This window comes from Mustela erminea, chromosome 14, assembly GCF_009829155.1.
Source record: "Mustela erminea isolate mMusErm1 chromosome 14, mMusErm1.Pri, whole genome shotgun sequence".
In the NCBI taxonomy this organism is placed as follows: Eukaryota; Metazoa; Chordata; class Mammalia; order Carnivora; family Mustelidae; genus Mustela; species Mustela erminea.
In genome coordinates this window covers 60,540,803-60,559,204 of record NC_045627.1, presented here as the reverse complement: position 1 = coordinate 60,559,204, position 18,402 = coordinate 60,540,803, and the positions used below count along the sequence as shown (strand labels likewise).

Below are 18,402 nucleotides of genomic sequence, written 5' to 3'. Positions count from 1 at the left end.
TCCTCGCTTGTGGTAGTGCCTGGCAATCCTTGGTGCTCCCTGGCTTGTAACCACATCATTCCAATCTCTGCCTTTCTCTTCATAGGACCTTCTCCTCTGTGTTTGTGTCGTCTCTTCTTGAAAGGCTAGTAATCATTGGATTTAGCCCCCCTCCCCCGATCCAGGATGACCTCATCTTAATTATATCTTTCTATATACATATAAGGGAGGAAGGGTAAAGAAATCTAAATGGTGGTCACAGTTCTACAATCTACTTAAAGTGGTAGATTTTAAGTAAACTGTGAAAAGCTAAGTATGTATAGTACAACCCTTAGAGAACCCTTTAAAATATAAAAAAAGATACAGCAAAAAAAAAAAACCCATTAAAATAAAATACTAAGAAATGATCAAATAGTAGCAAAGAAAAAATAGTAGAACAAAAACAGGGAGGAAAAATGAAAATACAAACAATAAAATGGTAGACCTAAGTCCAAACATAAATAATGACATTAAGTGTAAATGGTCTAAATATGCCAATTAAAAAAGAGATTGTCAGAAGGTTTAAAAAAATAATCCAACTATACGCTATTTATTAAAAACTTACTTCAAATAAAATTAATAGGTGCACTAAAAATAAAAAGATGAAGAAAAAAATATATATACACCAAGTAAACACGAATCCAAAGAGAGCTGAGTAGCTATATAAACATCAGATGAAACAGACTTCAGAGCAAAGAAAATTAGTAAGGATAAAGAGGGACATTGCACGATGATGAAAGGGTTAAATAACCAAGAAGACTTAAGTCCTAAATGTATGTGCATTTAACAACAGAGCTTCAAAATACATGAACCTAAACCTGACAGAACTCAAAGAAACAATAGACAGACCTGTAATTACAGCTGGCAACTTAAATACATCTGTCTCAATAACTGACAGAACTAGTAGACAGAAAAACAGCAAGGGTATAGAAAATTAAACAACACTTTGACCAACTAGATCAAAAGATATTCCTATCAATAGGAGAATGCTGAATGAACCCTACTATGTTCACAACCAAGGCCACCACATACTACACAACTCCAGGGGTTCTGGCACATAAATTCTGAGTTGTGTGGTGTATAAACTGCTGAAATGTATGTGGTGGTTCTGCCCCCACTTGAGAATACTAAGGATTCTTTAAGAAATAGGAATTAGTTCACTTGGAGGTATTTCTACTGTTTCTGAAGGAGCAAAGCAACATAGAGAAAAGCATACATAATATGGTCCTATTTTTATAAAACAGACAGGAACACACACACACACACACACACACACACACATATCTGTACATACGTATATCTGAGAATGATGCTAAGTGGAAGGATGCATCCCTGGTTGGTAAGCAGGTGAATTAGATGAATAATGTAGATGGAGGAGGGGCGAGAACAGTGGTGTAGGGACCTAAGCAAAGAAGAGGGAAAAGAAAGAAAAAAATAAGCTGCACTTAAAAAATATGATCACATTTATGCACTTACATAAAATTATGGGTATCTTTAGAAGTAATTTTTAAAGTAGTCTTAAACATGAAAAAGAAAAATACTCGGTTACTATAATACCTTTCGATGATTTGTTATTGTACGTGAAATAAAATCTGAATTCCTTACCATGACTGATGTGATCTGATCTTTGTCTACCTCTCCACCTTTGTGTGCCTTTACTGTCTCCTCCTTGTGTAAATCTCTTTCTGAACTCAAGACCTTTGCAATTGCAGTTTGTTCTGCTGGATATGCTTTTGCTAGAGGTTTTCACTACTGACTTCCTCTCATCTGTGGAGGTCACAGATGCCTACCCAATAAGCCACCCTCACCTTCTTCCTTAACAATAGAACACAGATATTACTGGGATAGCAAGATCTCCCAGCTTGCCCTATAGCTAGGAGTGATACAATTCTGGTTGATGGGAAGTAAGTGGAAGTTACTAGGCATGGCCTCCTGGGAAGCTTTTTTTTTTTTTTTTTTTTTTTTTTTTATTATTTAATTTATTTATTATTATTTTTTTTTATTTCCAGCATAACAGTATTCATTATTTTTGCACCACACCCCATGCTCCATGCAATCCGTGCCCTCTATAATACCCACCACCTGGTACCCCAACCTCCCACCCCCCCGTCCCTTCAAAACCCTCAGATTGTTTTTCAGAGTCCATAGTCTCTCATGGTTCACCTCCCCTTCCAATTTCCCCCAACTCCCTTCTCCACTCTAAGTCCCCATGTCCTCCATGCTATTTGTTATGCTCCACAAATAAGTGAAACCATATGATAATTGACTCTCTCTGCTTGACTTATTTCACTCAGCATAATCTCTTCCAGTCCCGTCCATGTTGCTACAAAAGTTGGGTATTCATCCTTTCTGATGGAGGCATAATACTCTATCCCCAGGGGTACAGGTCTGTGAATCACCAGGTTTACACACTTCACAGCACTCACCAAAGCACATACCCTCCCCAATGTCCATAATCCCACCCCCTTCTCCCAAACCCCCTCCCCCCAGCAACCCTCAGTTTGTTTTGTGAGATTAAAAGAAATGAAATCTTGCCATTTGCGACAACATAGATGGAACTAGAGCGTATCATGCTTAGCGAAATAAGTCAAGCAGAGAAAGACAACTATCATATGATCTCCTTGATATGAGGAAGTGGTGATGCAACATGGGGGCTTAAGTGGGTAGGAGAAGAATAAAGGAAACAAGATGGGATTGGGAGGGAGACAAACCATAAGTGACTTTTAATCTCCTGGGAAGCTTTTTAAAAGAGATACACCAGCTGCGTCCTTGACCTTCCCCTTCTATTTCTGCATTTTCTTGCCATGGAAAAGGTTGTGAGGCTAAAGCAAAGATTCTCAAGGTGTGGTCTGCAGATCAGCAGTCCCAGCATCACCTGGGAGCTTGTTACAAATGCAACTCACTGGGCACCACCCCAAAACCCCTGAATCAGAAACTCTGAGGGGAGGGCCCAGGATTCCATGTCAACTGCTGTTCAGGTGAGTCTTGAGCATGATGAAGTTTGAGAGCCACTGAGCTAGTGGACAGAGGCCTCCCTAGAGATGCCTCCCTAGAGGATGGATGAAGACTAGTCCACCTATGATATCACAGATCCATTGCATCAGACTTGAACTGCCTCCTCTGGACTTGGCAGTTCTGTGGAAAAGTAATCCCTGTTTGCTTGAGCTACTGTGATTAGGTTTCTGTTCCATGCAACTGAATGCAATTCTAGTTGATAAATCATCTTCTAAATCTTGGTTCTAACATTGTCTCTTTAGAGAGGACTTCCATAACTACTCTGCTTATACCTTCCATCCTCACCAGAGTCCTTCTCTATCATGCCACCCTGTTGATATTTTCTTTGTAGCACTCAGTATACACTGACATTATTTCACTTACTTATTGTTTATTTGCTTATGGTCCATTTCTGCTGAAGAATGTAAGCCTCACAGGGGCAGGACCTTTGTCTTTTCACTGTACTCAAGCACATACTGAAGTGTCTGGTACATAAGGGATGTCCCATTATTATTTGTGGAATGATTTAAAGAACTCTTTAAAATTAGATGTTACATTTAAAATCACGTATTTTTAAGTTAAAAATAGAACTACTTTACAATTCTGCAATCACTAAGCTACTAAATCACGAAACTACTGGGTTCTTACCCAAAGAATACAAAAATACTAATTCAACGGGATACATGCACCCCTCTATGTATAGCAGCATTATTTACAATAGCCAAGATATGAAAGTAGCTTGATGAATGGATAAGGAAGATGTGGAAGATATGTATACAATGGAATATTTACTATACAGTTATAAAAGAAGAATGAAATCTTGTTATTTGCAACAACTTGGATGCCAAGTAAAATAACTCAGAGAAAGAAAAATACCATATGATTTCATTCGTATGTAGGATTTAAGGAAAAAAACAAATTAACAAAAGGATGGGAGAAAGAGAGAGAGAGAGAGAAGTCAAGAAACAGACTCTTGACTACAGAGAACAACCTGATGGTTAGTCGGGGGCAGGTGAGTGAGGGGATGGGTTAAATAGGTGATGGGGGTGAAGGACAGCACTTGTAAATGACGAGCACAGGGTGAGGGATGGAATTGCTAAATCCCTATATTGTACACCTGAAACTAATAATACAACACTGAATGTTAACTAAGTGGAATTAAAAACTTAAAAGTAAAATCATGTATTTTTAAGTTGTCAAATGAAAAAAAAATAGGTCATTACAGTTTCAAAATTTTAAGGAAAAAAATTTTAGTTAAGAAATCCATATACTTGTAAAAAAGAAATGCATATGATACAGAAGGATCCTCTATGTTTGCCTATGAACACGTTCTCTTACTCAAACGTGGCCTATGAATTCAAAAACCATAAACAACTAGCAAAATAGTTATATAAATATTGAAAGTGCCACAGAAGTGAACTGCATGAGTTCGGTGGCTTTTTGGTAACCTTGTCTTTCCATTGATAGCATTTTGAGCTATCCCAGTCAATGTGGGATATGTGTTAATAACAAAACAATGTGTTAATACCAAAACTTCCTATAGAGTTTAAATACAAACATTCAAATAAGAACAAAACCCCTAATTTTCATATGCATGCCAGAGAACACACACAATCAGGTCCTAACCTTGGAGAGGAAGCATTCTCTTCACCCACATCCCTATTATTTTACTCTTCTAGTAATCTCAAGTTTGGTGCAAGACTAACATCACTGCAAATAAATGAGGTCTTCTCTGGCCTCAGTCATGCAGGTACACTGCGGGAGAGAATTCAGATTGAGGTTCCTCAGTGTTGAACTTGGGGTCTCTGCTTGTGAGATTGACCCAAGAAGCTACTGCTCTTCTGCACTGGGAGGGGTCAATTTCCCTTCTCCAGTTTTTACCTCCTATAAAACTGTTCTCATCAAGCTTTGGACCTCTGTCTCCTTTGGTTTTTCTAAAATAAGTTGTTCTTATTCAAAGAACATAAAATAAGTTCTAAAATAAGTTGTTCTGTAACATTTAAGGAAATAAATATATATTATATAATATATGAAGTATATTTTATATATATATATATATATATATATATATATTAATGAAGCACATAACAACTAAAGAGAAAAAAGTGCAATGCTTCTGAATCAGATCCCCGTTTACTCTCTTTCGAGGCTCCTAGGATCTTGATGGGTCTCCTTGGAGCCACCGGGGAAAGGAAAGCGGCAGAAAAATGTCAGGGACAGAATGGCAGGCTGTTCACTAAGGGCACAAGGGACCTTGAGATTTGGTAAGATCATTTCCTCCCTTTCTCCCAGAATCAGGAAGGCATGCCAGACAGAGCTTCTTGGGTAGCCCTTCAAAATATTTGGAGCTGGAAAAACTTCAGGTCAGTAGCATCCCAAGCAAAAACTTTTAGGAAGCCCCCAGAAGCAGGCCTTAGTCCTCAGCCCAATGTGGCAGATTTTCCTTTTACTTCACTAGTGCAGTATCTAGTAATGACCCAGTAATTATAGTAACAATATCTCATGGTTATACTTGGATACCTTCCACCTTCAACGGCATCATAACCAGTATCAGATGTGCCAAACTCACTTTGGTAATGACAACATTCTGTAAGCCAGGGTTCTCACTCTTAACAGGTCATCAGAATGATCTGGGGGTCTTTTTTACAATAATGTAGGTTCTGGATATCCAATCTCAAGATTCAGTAGGTCTTAGGTGGGATGCAGGAGTCTGCATTTTCAACAAGGCTGCCTGGTGATTTGCTGGAGGTGGTATGAGGCCTACAACTTCATAATATTGGCTTCAAAGAGAGGGGCCAGGATCACTTTTTTTTTTTTTTTTTTTTTTTAACCATAGTAAGACTTATTGTAGACAGTGACTAAGGCCACCAGACTGCCCAAAGTATTCTCCTTGTAGAGGTCTCCAGTGGGGAGGTCATTTACACTCATTCTCAAAGGTTCAGGGAGTGAGTCTCCATGGTACCCAACTCTTTATAAAAGAACCAAAATTTGGGTTCATACTTGGGTGGTGTTGAAGATAAGTAGCCAAGTCCTAAAGTACCAGAAAAGTCTTGATTGTTCTTGGTGAAGGGCCCATAACACATTTTTTTTTCCTTTTCCATTCTTCCTTTTCACTGATGTCGAGCTAACGAAACCAAATAGACCCACACGGATAATACGTTGTTTGGGTAGGGGTGAATATATACAGCTAGAGCAAATTCTGTCTGGGGAAATTCAGAAGAATGAATTCCAGTTTGATACACAGCATCAATAATTGACTGGACATCAGTGTATGGCATCTGGATAGGAAATCCTGTGACCTAGACAAAAGACAGAATAACGTGTAAACCCAAGCTATAATTATGTAGGTAATTGGGAATCACTGTATGTAAAAATATTACAAAACCCTCAAAAAATAATAAGCTATTTTATAGGTGCTTATGTTGTCCTAGGAACAATACTAAGGGCTTCACATACATATTTAATCCTCAAATAACCTTATGAAGTAGGTTCTACTATAATCCCCACTTTCCAGAGAGAGGGGAGCAGAGCCAGAGCTGATACCAGAGCCTGCACACTCAATACTCCACATACTTGCACACTATCTAGAATAGGAGACGGCCAGTGAAAAAATTACTTGGTCCTACAAATGAGGTATTTAAGTGATCATTATGGGAGAATTTATTTAATATTGATTCAGTTCATATTTTTCTTTTTTTAAGATTATTTATTTATTTATTTGACAGACAGAGAGCACAAGTAGGCAGAGAGGCAGGCAGAGAGAGAGGGGGAAGCAGGCTCTCTGCTGAGCAGAGAGCCCGATGTGGGTCTCAACCCCAGGACCCTGGGATCATGACCTGAGCCAAAGGCAGAGGCTTTAACCCACTGAGCCACCCAGGTGCCCCTCAGTTCATATTTCTTAAGTGACAACCATGTGACAGGATTTAAGGATTATGGTACATGGTCCTACGTAACATTATCTATTTAATAATACACAGACAACAATCATAAACCTCTTTCCTCCTCCTGCAACTTCAGGAGGCTTTTCTTGATCCTTGAATCTGTTCATGTGTCCTTCCCATGTGGTTGCAGTAAGATGCTATCCTTTCCTAATTAAAATATATTGCAATTATATGTTTTCTGCTCTGATCATTAGCTTATAGTCTGTGAATGCACAAGATTGTATCTGCCTTGCTTATGATCATAAGCCCAGGGCCTAACACAATGCCTGGCACATAGAATGCAAATAATGTTTAACATTTGTAAACACTTGCTGAGTGCTGAGTGCTGTGGTTAATCCTCACCATAACCACAAACCAGATAACTATTTTTATCCCCATTTATCTTGCCCAATGGGGTGGAAAGTATAGAGAAGTTAGGTAACTTGGTCAAAGCCGGTGAGTGGTTGAACCAGAGTCTGAATCCCAGCCACAGGATTATGACTGTGTGTTATCATACAGGTAATTTTACAAAGAAATTCTAAGTTTTAAACCTTGGCTTATATTGTTTTGGTTCTGTTTATCCCTAATTCTATTTTTTTAACGCAAAACAAAACAACCTCCTCCCTATTCATTAATAAATAGCACCTGCAGATCCCCTCTTGACAGCCTAAGTCCTGAACTCCCTATAGGTTCTTTCCTTTCTTCTCTCAGAGGGTTTCCCTAGGAGATATCTCCTAGTCTTTGGGGTAGTAGGGAGAAAGAAGTAGGGTTCTCAAAAACATGGATCAGTTCCATAGAGAAGAGTCAATGAGAGGATGCCCAGAGCTGGAGGTAGATAGGGGCAAAGAAGGAGGCTCTAGCAATATACCAAATACCCACCATGTTTGATTATGAACTTGTTGAGTTTAAGATGCCTTTTAACTATCCAGGATGACATTACATGTGTTGGTAAATACATAAGAACGGAGGTCAAGAAAGAAGTCCAGGCTGGTTACATACATTTGGAGTATTTTGCTTATAAAAGATATTAAATCTTTTCTGGATCCTCTTGCTCAAAACCAAGGACAGGGAATCTATTCTATTACCATCACCAAGGGATCATCTTTCAATTTCTCAGTTGCAAGTGATTTCCTTTCGGTCGTCTCTTTCCAGAGGTTGTGGTTTATTTAACATACAACGTATGACTGAGTGCAAGAATATGTCATGCACTGTGGTCATGGTAATAGTTGTTCAGTATATTTGAAATTTCTTAGTCTATAAATAAATGTATTTTAATGTTATATCATCTATCATCTAGGATCAATAAAAAAAAGCATTTCAGGGATATTTAAGGTTACTCTTACCTGGTAATGAATTACACAGATAAAACAAATATTATTAATGCACTAAATCGTATACACACCAAATAAAACTGTAGTAGTCTTTCGAATTCACTCTCTTCTTCAGATGAAACAAAGCTTCCAGTGCTAAGTTCTAGTTTAGGAAGGATTTTTTGCAAAATATAAGTACATTGTCGATTCCAACGTGTTGGCTGTTTAGGTCGCCATTCCATCATTTTACATTTCAGAGTCCTTTCAATCCTAATGTAAGGATGCGGAGATTAGTTTATGACCCGTTACAATTTGTTTAATAAATGGGATAAGAGTTTTGGCACTTTACTCAAGTATGAGAATGATATTTTTGATTTAGGATGAACCAGTCCTCTCTGGCTAAGTATATCTGCCATCCTTCACATCACTTAAGTTGGGGAGAAGCAGGCTCTTGCTTGGCTTGGAAAAGCAAGAAGCTTCATAGGGTAACCAACAATGAGATCTCAAGGGCACAGCTCTTTTCTAGTTACCTGTGTGTAGGCACCTGCCTACTGGGTGTGATGGGACAACCGTCTACTATCTGGTCACTGGACTGACAGCCTTATTCCCCAGAACCCTCCCCTGCCATAAAACATTGCGTTTCCAAGAAGCCGCATTTACAAAAATTCCGATACCTGGTCTGATTGATGTTAGCAGGGATGGATTTTTTAGATAAGTTAATTCAGCAAGCCGAGTTGGAAAGAAATAGGCATGGACAGATAAGTATGATGATTAGGTTTGTCTACTAGAAGGTGCATGCTGTGTGGGCAGGGATGTGTGCCTGTATATAGTCCCTAGAACAGTGCCTGATGGTAGAGTAGACTATTCCAAAGACAGTGCAAGTTGGTTGATGGAGCCCACTTGGGAAGCCTCACTCCTGCAGAGAATCAGTGTCTGCTTTAAAAACAAAAACAAAGGGGCGCCTGGGTGGCTCAGTGGGTTAAGGCCTTTGCCTTCGGCTCGGATCATGATCCCAGGGTCCTGCTCTCTGCTCCCCATGTCCGGCTCTCTGATCCACAGGGAGCCTGCTTCCCTCTCTATCTCTGCCTGCCTTTCTGCCTACTTGTGATCTCTGTCTGTCAAATAAATAAATAAAATCTTAAAACAAAAACAAAAACCACTGGGAGTCACCTCTGGGCTGAGTCTGTGGTGTAACCGATCAGTTGGGAGTTTGTAATCTCAGTGATGGCTAAGCATCAGAATCATCAATTGACATATTTTACCTCCAGATATCGATTAAACAGGTCTGGTCTGGGACCCTGGCATCTGTATTTTTAAATAGTTCTAGAAGTGATTCTGATAATAATTAAAAAAAAAAAAAAAAACAGAAGCTCTACCTCACTTCTTCCTCTTTTTGTTAAGAATTGGGGGGAAAGGAAGGGAATAAAAGGTGGGAGTTGTGTGCTAGAAGAGATAAGAGTAGCAAAACTGTTTTTGTCATGCTTTGTTTTGATCAGTTGGTAGCAGCTTCTGCGGCAGCCTACTATGTCAGCATGAGTCATTAGAGGCAGTAAGATCTAGGAGCTTCTGACACATCTGGAGTAGGAGTAAGGACTGCTGCAAAGTCTGTGACTTTGACAAACTTGTTCAGCCTGACTGAATAACTCCTTTGGACAATTACGTGTATGTGTGTGTGCGTGTATGTGTAAGGGAATGGGAAGAGTGCAGGGCGTGGGGGTGGGGCAGTATCGATGTTACCACCCAACTTGGATGTTTTTTCCATACTCCAACTGGTGGGCCATTTACCTTCATGACTTTCAAGAAGTATGAGCTACCACGTTATTATTATTACTGTAACGTCAACAGGTGTCTGTGTCGAGAACTTCCCAACAGCAGCCCCACAATGTTTCCAGAGGTAACCATTTCTTGACTTGGGTCTTTTTAAGGAGTGTTCTGGAATGGTAGAGGGGCTGCTTTTCAATGCACAGATCAAAAGACAGCTGGCTCAGAAGAAACTATTGTAAACTCCATTTCCTGCTTCTATGGCTGAATTAAATGGGTATTTTAAAAGACTGGGTTAGAGACTAAAAGGTGGGTGGGGGACTGAAAGATTTGGGAGAAATAGTAATAAGATATAAACAAAGGTCATACCTGTTCTTTAGATCTTCTATCATGCTTTTATTAGTCTCACAGTAAATTATTTCTTCAGGCTGAAATATATAGACAGTTGAAAGTTAGCAAAGATTCCAGGGAGACCATCTTCATTTACATCGCAGTCACCCCCAGAGTGCGAATTATAATGGGGGGACCCAAACTATTTTCAGGTGGCAAAATCACTCCACTACAGAGGCACAAAGGTAAAACACGGATCACAGGGCTTCCTTCGGTTTTAATCCTACAATTTTAATACTACATTACCAGAGCATGGGATGAGGAATGGATTTACAAAGATATTTTTCCTGGGTAAGACAGATCTGCTGCCCACATTCATTTATTCAAACAAGCATTTGACATGTTTATTGATGATACCAGATAATCTTTGGCAGCTGCTTTAGTCTCTTCCACTTATTAACTGGGGTCTTGGTGAACTTACTTAACCTGAGTCTCACTTACCACATCTTTAAAAGAGGGACAATAATGGTACTTACTTCCCTAGGGTCTTGTGAAGATTTTGAAATAAAGTAATAAACACACAAAGCCTGGCACATATTGTTCAATAAATCAGGTATTACTGTAACTACTGCTCTTTTAAGATGGTTTTCTTCTTCCTTCTTTGAGTATCCTTTTCATTCAGCTCGCAGGAGCCAAGTCGTTTTGTTTTGCGTGCTTGCATGCGTGTGTGTGTGTGTGTGTGTGTGTGTGTGTTCCATTTCAATCTTTCCTGGCTTCAAGCTGTTGCTTCAGACACTATAAAAACAGCAGAGAGCAAAGCTCTACCACACTCCCCCCATATTCCCTACCCTGCCCGACAGGATTTGCTGTAGGAGTCTTTAAGAGAGGACTCCTTACGTCTACCACCCAAACCAGCCCTCCCTGCCTGATTTCCCAGGGCTCACTTGAACAAGAAGGAGGGGTTGGGTTCAGACATTTTTATTTTGGGCATTCCTGAACTGAGAAATAGAGACAGCTGTAAAGACAGGGACACAAGTGGACAGAGGATTGTGCAAAAAGAGGGCAACAGTTCATAAACCTCTAGGTGCTAGAATATTTCAGGAGTGATTGAGAAGATTCAATCTGCCATGTGGTGATCTAAGCCCGTGGTTCTTGAAGTGTGCCCCCTCCCCCCACCAGCAACCTCATCTGTGGGAACCTGTTGGAGATACAACTTCTCAGTCCCCACAGGGCATCAACTGAATCAGAAACTCTGAGGGTCCACTGAATCAGAAAGGCCAAGCACTCTGTGTTTCAGCAAGCCCTCCAGGGTTCTGGTGCCTGCGGTGGATAGATGTGAGAACAGTCCCAGGCACAGGGCGCTTCTCCACAACAGATCCCAGCAAGAGCTGGGAGGCAGTGGAGAAAGGGAGCTACAAACTCCAGTGTCATGGTGCAGGGTCACCAGCTCTCCCAGACAGGACAGGTAAACCGAATGCTGTCACCAACCACTGTCCAACCCTCCAATACCTCCACTCCCCTCCCCTGCCCCACTCTCCAACAGGTAACTCTTCTGGATCAGTGAGGCCACCTTCAGTCGTGAAAAAGAGGCCTGGGTTATGTTAACTTGGTAAGTTTATGAGGTATTAGTCCACTTTCCTTTTTTTTTTTTTTTTTTTTTGGCAAAGGCCCCTTTCTTTCAACGAATGCATATCTTTTAAAATTTCAAGAGGTTTTCCCTGTTAACCTCATCTCTGAGTACCCACATGCTCATTTCACACGCTCAAATTTATGTCTGCAGTGGCGATAAAAAACAGTGTTCGTTGAAGATAGAAGTTTATTTTGGCACGTGTGTGGGAAGACAGAAGATTGAGGGCCATTAACCCACAGGAAAAAAATCAGTAGAGATAGAAGTCAAATGCAGTCCTGAGTTTTATATCTATAGATTCAACTTGGCAAAAGGTTTCATATCCATGCTCAGGCTTTTGTTTTTGTTTTTTAATTTTTAAAAGATTTTATTTATTTATTTGACAGAGAGAGAGAGAGAGAGAGACTGGGAGAGAGAAGGGGGGACACAAGCAGGGGAGGTGTGAGAGGGAGAGGAAGGCTTCCCACTGTGCAGGGAGATGGATGCGGGGGTTTTGATCCCAGGGATCATGACCCGAGGTAAAGGCAGATGCTTAATGCCTGAGCCTCCAAAGTGGCTTTTAAAAACTACAGCTGTGATCATGGCAGCCTTGCCTTAGTGCTGTGGGCTTCCGACTGCCCTGAGACACAGGGCCACATCCTTAGTAGAACTCTGCTCACCCCTGAGCTTGTCTTGCTAGCTCCCTGGCCAAGCTGGCCTTTCAGCTGCTCCCCCCACCCCTCCATGCCCCGCAGGTCTTCGTTCCTGCTGTGCCCTCTCTCTGCTGCACACGTCTCCACCCTGATTTTCCTCTGGGCCAGCTCCTGCTCATTCTCCTCACTTTGCCTGTCATCCCCTTCCCCCAGGAAGCCCTAGCAACTGTCCTTCCGCTCAGGTCCTCCTGCTCCGTGCTCCCAAAGCACACTCATTTCTTCCTTAATCTTATTCACAGCTTTGTCCTGCGAGGGCTGGAGTCCTTCTCTTTGCTCCTTGAGAACCTAAGTCCCAGGACTATGAGACGTGTCTTTTCCTTGTGGTGCCGATGCCTGACCTAGCATTGGCTCAGAGCAGGCACACAAGAAACATTCACAAAATGCCTAATAGGATGATGAATAGTCAACAAAACCCCTCATCTCTAAATGTACCGTTCTCCTCCCCAACAGCAAGGCAGCAGTCACAGCTTTGGGAGGGGAAGAGCAAGGCATGGTCAGTGTGGATGCTGAAAGTGTTTGCTCAAGAGAGATAAGCACATTTCCCCTTCTTTAAAATGACTTTACAAACAGGAAATATAAAAACTATTTATGTGCCTGCAACACGTGGAGAATGTTTAGAAGGATGCACAAGTTACTAGTAAGAGTAGTTATTTCTTAGAGAGTGGGGAAAAGATGGTGGGGGGGCATTCTTTATACAGTTTGGTACTGATTTGATCCCTTCCCTGCAACCACCATGCATTCTTTTTGTATTGTCAAATGCCTCAAAGACACAGACAAGTGTTGAGAATAATGTAACGAACATCCACTCAACATACCTACCACTTACCTCTATCTAATATTTGCATTTTTCCATATTGGTTTTAATTTTTTTAAAAAGAAGTAAAACATTGCAGATAGACTTGAAATACTTTGTATGTTGCTCCCTGATCTCATTCTGTTTTTTGTCTCCAAAGGTAACCTTTAACCTAAATTTGGCATTTATCATTCCTATGAATGCTTCTACATTATCACTATGTGTCTATACATACATAAACAGCACATAGTTTTCAAACTTTATATAAGTGATTTGTACTCTGTGTATCGCTTCACATACTCTTTATTTTGCTTTACATTACTTTTAAAATATTCATTCCTGTTGATATACAGTGGTTCTCAACCTTGGTGGCACACTGGCACCCCCCAGGGAGTTTTAAATAATAACCCAGGTATGCAAGTTCCATCCTCAGAGATTCTGATACAGTGGATACACAGTTCAAGTTGGGAACTAGTGTAAATTGTTTTTTTTCTTTTTACTACTATATAGAAGATTTCATAGTATGAGTGCTTCATAACTCATGTACTCTTTTTTCTGGTGGATGAGTCAATCCATCTATCCATCCATCCTTCCTTCCTTCCTTCCATCTTTTTTTGTTATTTTGAGCAGTTCTACAATGAACGTCATTGTACTTGTCTCCTTGTGCTTGCTCCTTTATGGTATATACTTAGAAGCTGAACTGGTGGATCCAAGGTCGAGCGTCTTCAACTTTACCAGATATCATCACATTGCTTTCCAAAGTATTTCTAGTGATTTACCGACCCACCATTTCTCTGCTTCTTTGCCAACACTTGGTATGATCCTACTTAAAATCTCTTTGGTCCATCTTATACCTGTGAAGTAGTGTTTTGTTGTTTTAAATTGTACTTCCCTGATTTTAAGTGAGACTGAGCATTCAAGTTTCTGTTTCTGTGAATTGTTTTCTATCTATTTTTCTACTATCATTTTCCTCTCTTATTGATTTTGCAATTGCCTTCACCCTGTTGCACCATACTCCTCAATCCAGAAACAGCCACTGAGGTGACATCTGGGGTGCCTTCACAGAGTGACACTGAAGACATTGCCAATCCACTGGCTGAGCCATCTGCTCGTTAGTCTGTTCTTGACCTCAGGTCTGTGCTTCCAGCTCCTGCCTCTTATGACCCAGGTTGTGGATCTGCAGCTTTTCTTCCCCATCTCCTTTCAAGAATAGTGAAGTAGGGAACCCCATCACAGCCCCTGGCCCCCAAAAGTGAGACTGGCTCTGGATCCCGGATTTCATTAACCATTTTCGGATCTTGCTGCTGTCTTTTGTTCAGCCCTACTCACTGTTAGTATTTCTGTCCTGTTTCTAGTCCATGAGACGATCGTCATGGTTGGAGCCCAGATAAGCCTTCTATTTTTCAATTTTTATATTTTACCATTGCCATGGATGTGGAGCAGATGGGTTAGGTCAAAGTAAACTTACTACACCATCTTAACATTATATTTTCAGTTTTAGAATAACTATTTAAAAATTTTTACTTTAAAATCTAAATTCACATTTGAGATGATACTTTCTTCTCAACTCTTCTTTTCTCCAAGTAGAGGAGTATGATCAGAGTAGCCCAAACTCAGGCTGAATGGCAAAGAAAACTAGATTTTATTAGCATTGCCAGGTAAGTCAACATGCAACCAGCAATATAAACATAACAAGAGCTGGCATGACTGGTAAAGATTAGAACCAACAGTAACTTTCATATAGATATACCTGAAAGAATATAATTTACCTGTATGGTATGTGCTTTTGTCCCTTGGAAATTTTTTGGAAGCAACTGTTTCCAGAAACTTTCCTTTGAATAGTCAAAATGTACAGCCATTGGTGTATTATTTTGTTGAATATTAAACCAGACCTATTAAAACATTAACATTAAATCAGTATAGGCATATGGGAGCACAAAACCCCTATCGGTTAGGATGCAGCAGAAGTTTACAATGCTACTACCAAATGAAGTGGTAGAAGCCAAAGGCAGTTCTGAGGTAGGAGGTAAAGAGATTCAAGGGGTATGTGAACATTAGATTACTGGTTCCCAGTCTTGGAGGTGCTACAGAATCACCTGAAGAACTTTATGGATAAAGGATTTCCCTGGCCTCATATCCCAGGGATTCTAACTGAACATCCGAAGTTTCCTCAGAGTTTCCCACACGATTCTAATGTAGAGCCAGGGCAGAGGACCACTGTTTGACTCTTGAGGAGATAACGCAAAATAAGATTTTTCTCCCATATACTTACATTTCCATCATCAAACAAACAATCTACACTTTGTAAGGGACAAAATGGGTCGAACTGCTTGTGACATTGCCCAGTTAATGGATTCCAAAGCAAAAATTCATCAGTTTCTTGAGTTAATACATAAGCCACTTGCCCCTATAAGAGGAAAAAGAGTTGAGTCATGTTTGGTGGGTGTTTGACTTAAGTCATTTTTGTATGTGAAAATTATGATTAAGTATGTGATATCTTTGATTTCTATAAGTCTTTTTTAGGGTCTTCAAAGTCTTTTTCAAAACCAAACCAAACCAAACCAAACCAAAACAAAACAAAAAAAACCCCAAAGCTCCAGAAATCCTCAGGCCCAGGCTAGCATGAAGATTCAAATAAGAGAACTTTAGAGTTGGTGCTGCCATGTACATCCCTGTAGAGTGTACCCTCATAGCAATAAAACATTGTTCTTGAAACACCCACATACCCTGAAAATTTCCCAACAGCTAGTCCTGAAGTGTTTTGAGGTAGGGATACTTTGGCCTAATTTACACAAAAGCACTATATGGAGTAGCCCTGCTTTGAGGGGAATATACTTGGGGACTGCAGGGGAACCCCACGCAGAGTTAGGAAATGGACATTTGCCTGAGGCTCTGAAAAAGCCAAGAGAAGTTAAAAAGCCATTAAGTTAATTTTGAGAACAAGAGCTGAAGTTAGACACTAGAGAGAAAGTATATAGGAAATAATCTGAGGAATAAAAGTGGTCATTATTATTCTGTTCTAAACACACCTTTTTAAGTGCAAAGTTTTCTTAGAAAAGAATAACAATTTCAGGTAGTAATAATAAAGACTATTGATCATTTAATGGGAATTTATGTACACCAGGTATCGTGCTCTGCCTTCATATGAAATTTTTCACTTGCATTCACTCCAAATTCTTTGAGATGGGGTGATCATTATGCCCATGTTTCAGACAGAGTCAGAGGTTGAGGGACTTGTCTAGAGTAACCGTAAATGACATTAGCCCTGTTCGGGGAGAGCATAACTGAAGCTCAGAGAAGTAAATAAGCTAAGATCATACACAGTTAGTAAAGGGCATTGTTGGGTTTTAACCCCTCTTTGACTGACTCCCAAACACAAATTCTCTCTCTCTCTCTCTCTCTATTTACTATACTCTGCTGTATAGCCTGGTGTCTCCAAAGCTCTTGTTCTTTATGACTGTACTCATCTTTACAGTAAAGAGGAGGCTTCACTTTAGCCACAGAGCCAAGGTGAAACACACAGCCCAGGTGCCCCCCACCCTTGCTGACCCATCAGCATAAATGCAAATGTTTGTTGAAATATTGTCAACTGTTCACTGCCATCTAGTGGCACATAAAACTACACGGGAGTTGGGGCACATGGGTGGCTCAGTGGGTTAGGCCTCTGCCTTCGTCTTGGGTTGTGATCTCCGGGTCCTGGGATCAAGTGCCGCATCGCATGGCATCGGGCTCTCTGCTCAGCAGGGAGCCTGCTTCAACCTCTTTCTCTGCCTGCCTCCCTGCCTACTTGTGATCTCTCTCTCTCTCTCTGTTAAATAAATAAATAAAATCTTAAAAAAAAAAACCCTACATGGGGGATCGCGAGGGGGGAATTAACCACAGCCTTTTAGCTTGCAAATGTGGCAGAAATAATAAGCCATGCCAAGAAAATATAGCGAAATAAGTGATCATAACACGAAGACTAAAACCAGACTGAAAATCTTGACCCTTATCAAGACACTCATGGCGGAAAGAGAAACAGTTCGAAAGACTATAGCTTTCTGGAGGTATGAATGCAGGAGCATATAATTGTAAAAATTTCAGGTAGGTAAACATAAATTTCAGACCCACATCTTGTATGACTAAAAACTGAGGAAGGAAGAATAGGGAGAAATATTTCTTAAGGATCTTTAAATCTATTATTAGAAAGGTAGAAACATGATGCTGGTGATGATAGTTATGCACCCCTATAATTCCTATTACATCACCACAACCACAACCACAATAATCACCATTTACTGAGTATTTGCTCTGACGCCATTCTCAATGTCACATATTCACTATGTAATCTACTATCTTAGTAACCCCATGAAGTAGCACTGTTATTAGTACAGCTTTACAAAGAAAAGTGAAGGAAAGCCTTTCTTTACATTGTAGTCATTTTGATGAGCCAACATTATCCTCTTAACTAAACAACTGGTTGTGCATGAAATTCCCCAATTAGCTTGTGAAAAGACAGAAAACTGGGGTTGGTGTTTTTTAAATTTGCAGATGGTGGCTGATTAGTTTTGTTTACACTATTTAAATATTAACTCCAGCACTTACTTCCAACATTGAGGTCCCCAGGAGGACCAAGGCTTTCTTTCCGAAATACAGGAAGAAATTACAGAGTAGTATGGCATGCTCTTCCTTATTTCCAACAGCCAAACTGATGCAGCGCTAAGGCAAAGAAAAGCAACAAGGCCAAAAAAAAAACAGGAGAGAAAGATGAGTAATATAAGCATATAACGTATTCCCAGAGCCCCTTGCTCCCTCTGGGTTCAAACATACATACATATTTTTTAAGATTTTATTTATTTATTTGACAGAGAGAGATCACAAGTAGGCAGAGAAGCAGGCGAGAGGGTGGAGGGGGAGAAGCAGGCTCCCTGCTGAGCAGAGAGCCCGATGCGGGACTCGATCCCAGGACCCTGAGATC

The 18,402-nt window shown here is 40.3% G+C and overlaps 1 protein-coding gene and 1 long non-coding RNA gene across 10 annotated transcripts in view; one reads left to right on the top strand and one right to left on the bottom strand.

The window, feature by feature from the left end:
- The window catches only part of LOC116573220, a 31,083-nt gene that overhangs the window by 3,130 nt on the left and 9,551 nt on the right, over positions 1-18,402 (top strand). The window lies entirely within an intron of this gene.
- Positions 5,093-18,402, bottom strand: part of CC2D2B (coiled-coil and C2 domain containing 2B) — a 103,186-nt gene continuing 89,876 nt past the window's right edge. For all 9 annotated transcript variants that reach the window (XM_032313163.1, XM_032313161.1, XM_032313158.1 and 6 more), the window contains 6 exons: positions 18,030-18,143; positions 15,718-15,852; positions 15,215-15,337; positions 10,373-10,431; positions 8,335-8,512; positions 5,093-6,311 (listed from right to left, as the gene is read on the bottom strand). In XM_032313163.1, coding sequence (XP_032169054.1) covers positions 6,123-6,311; positions 8,335-8,512; positions 10,373-10,431; positions 15,215-15,337; positions 15,718-15,852; positions 18,030-18,143 — 798 coding nt within the window. In that variant the 3' untranslated portion in view covers positions 5,093-6,122. The remainder of the gene's footprint in view (positions 6,312-8,334; positions 8,513-10,372; positions 10,432-15,214; positions 15,338-15,717; positions 15,853-18,029; positions 18,144-18,402) is intronic.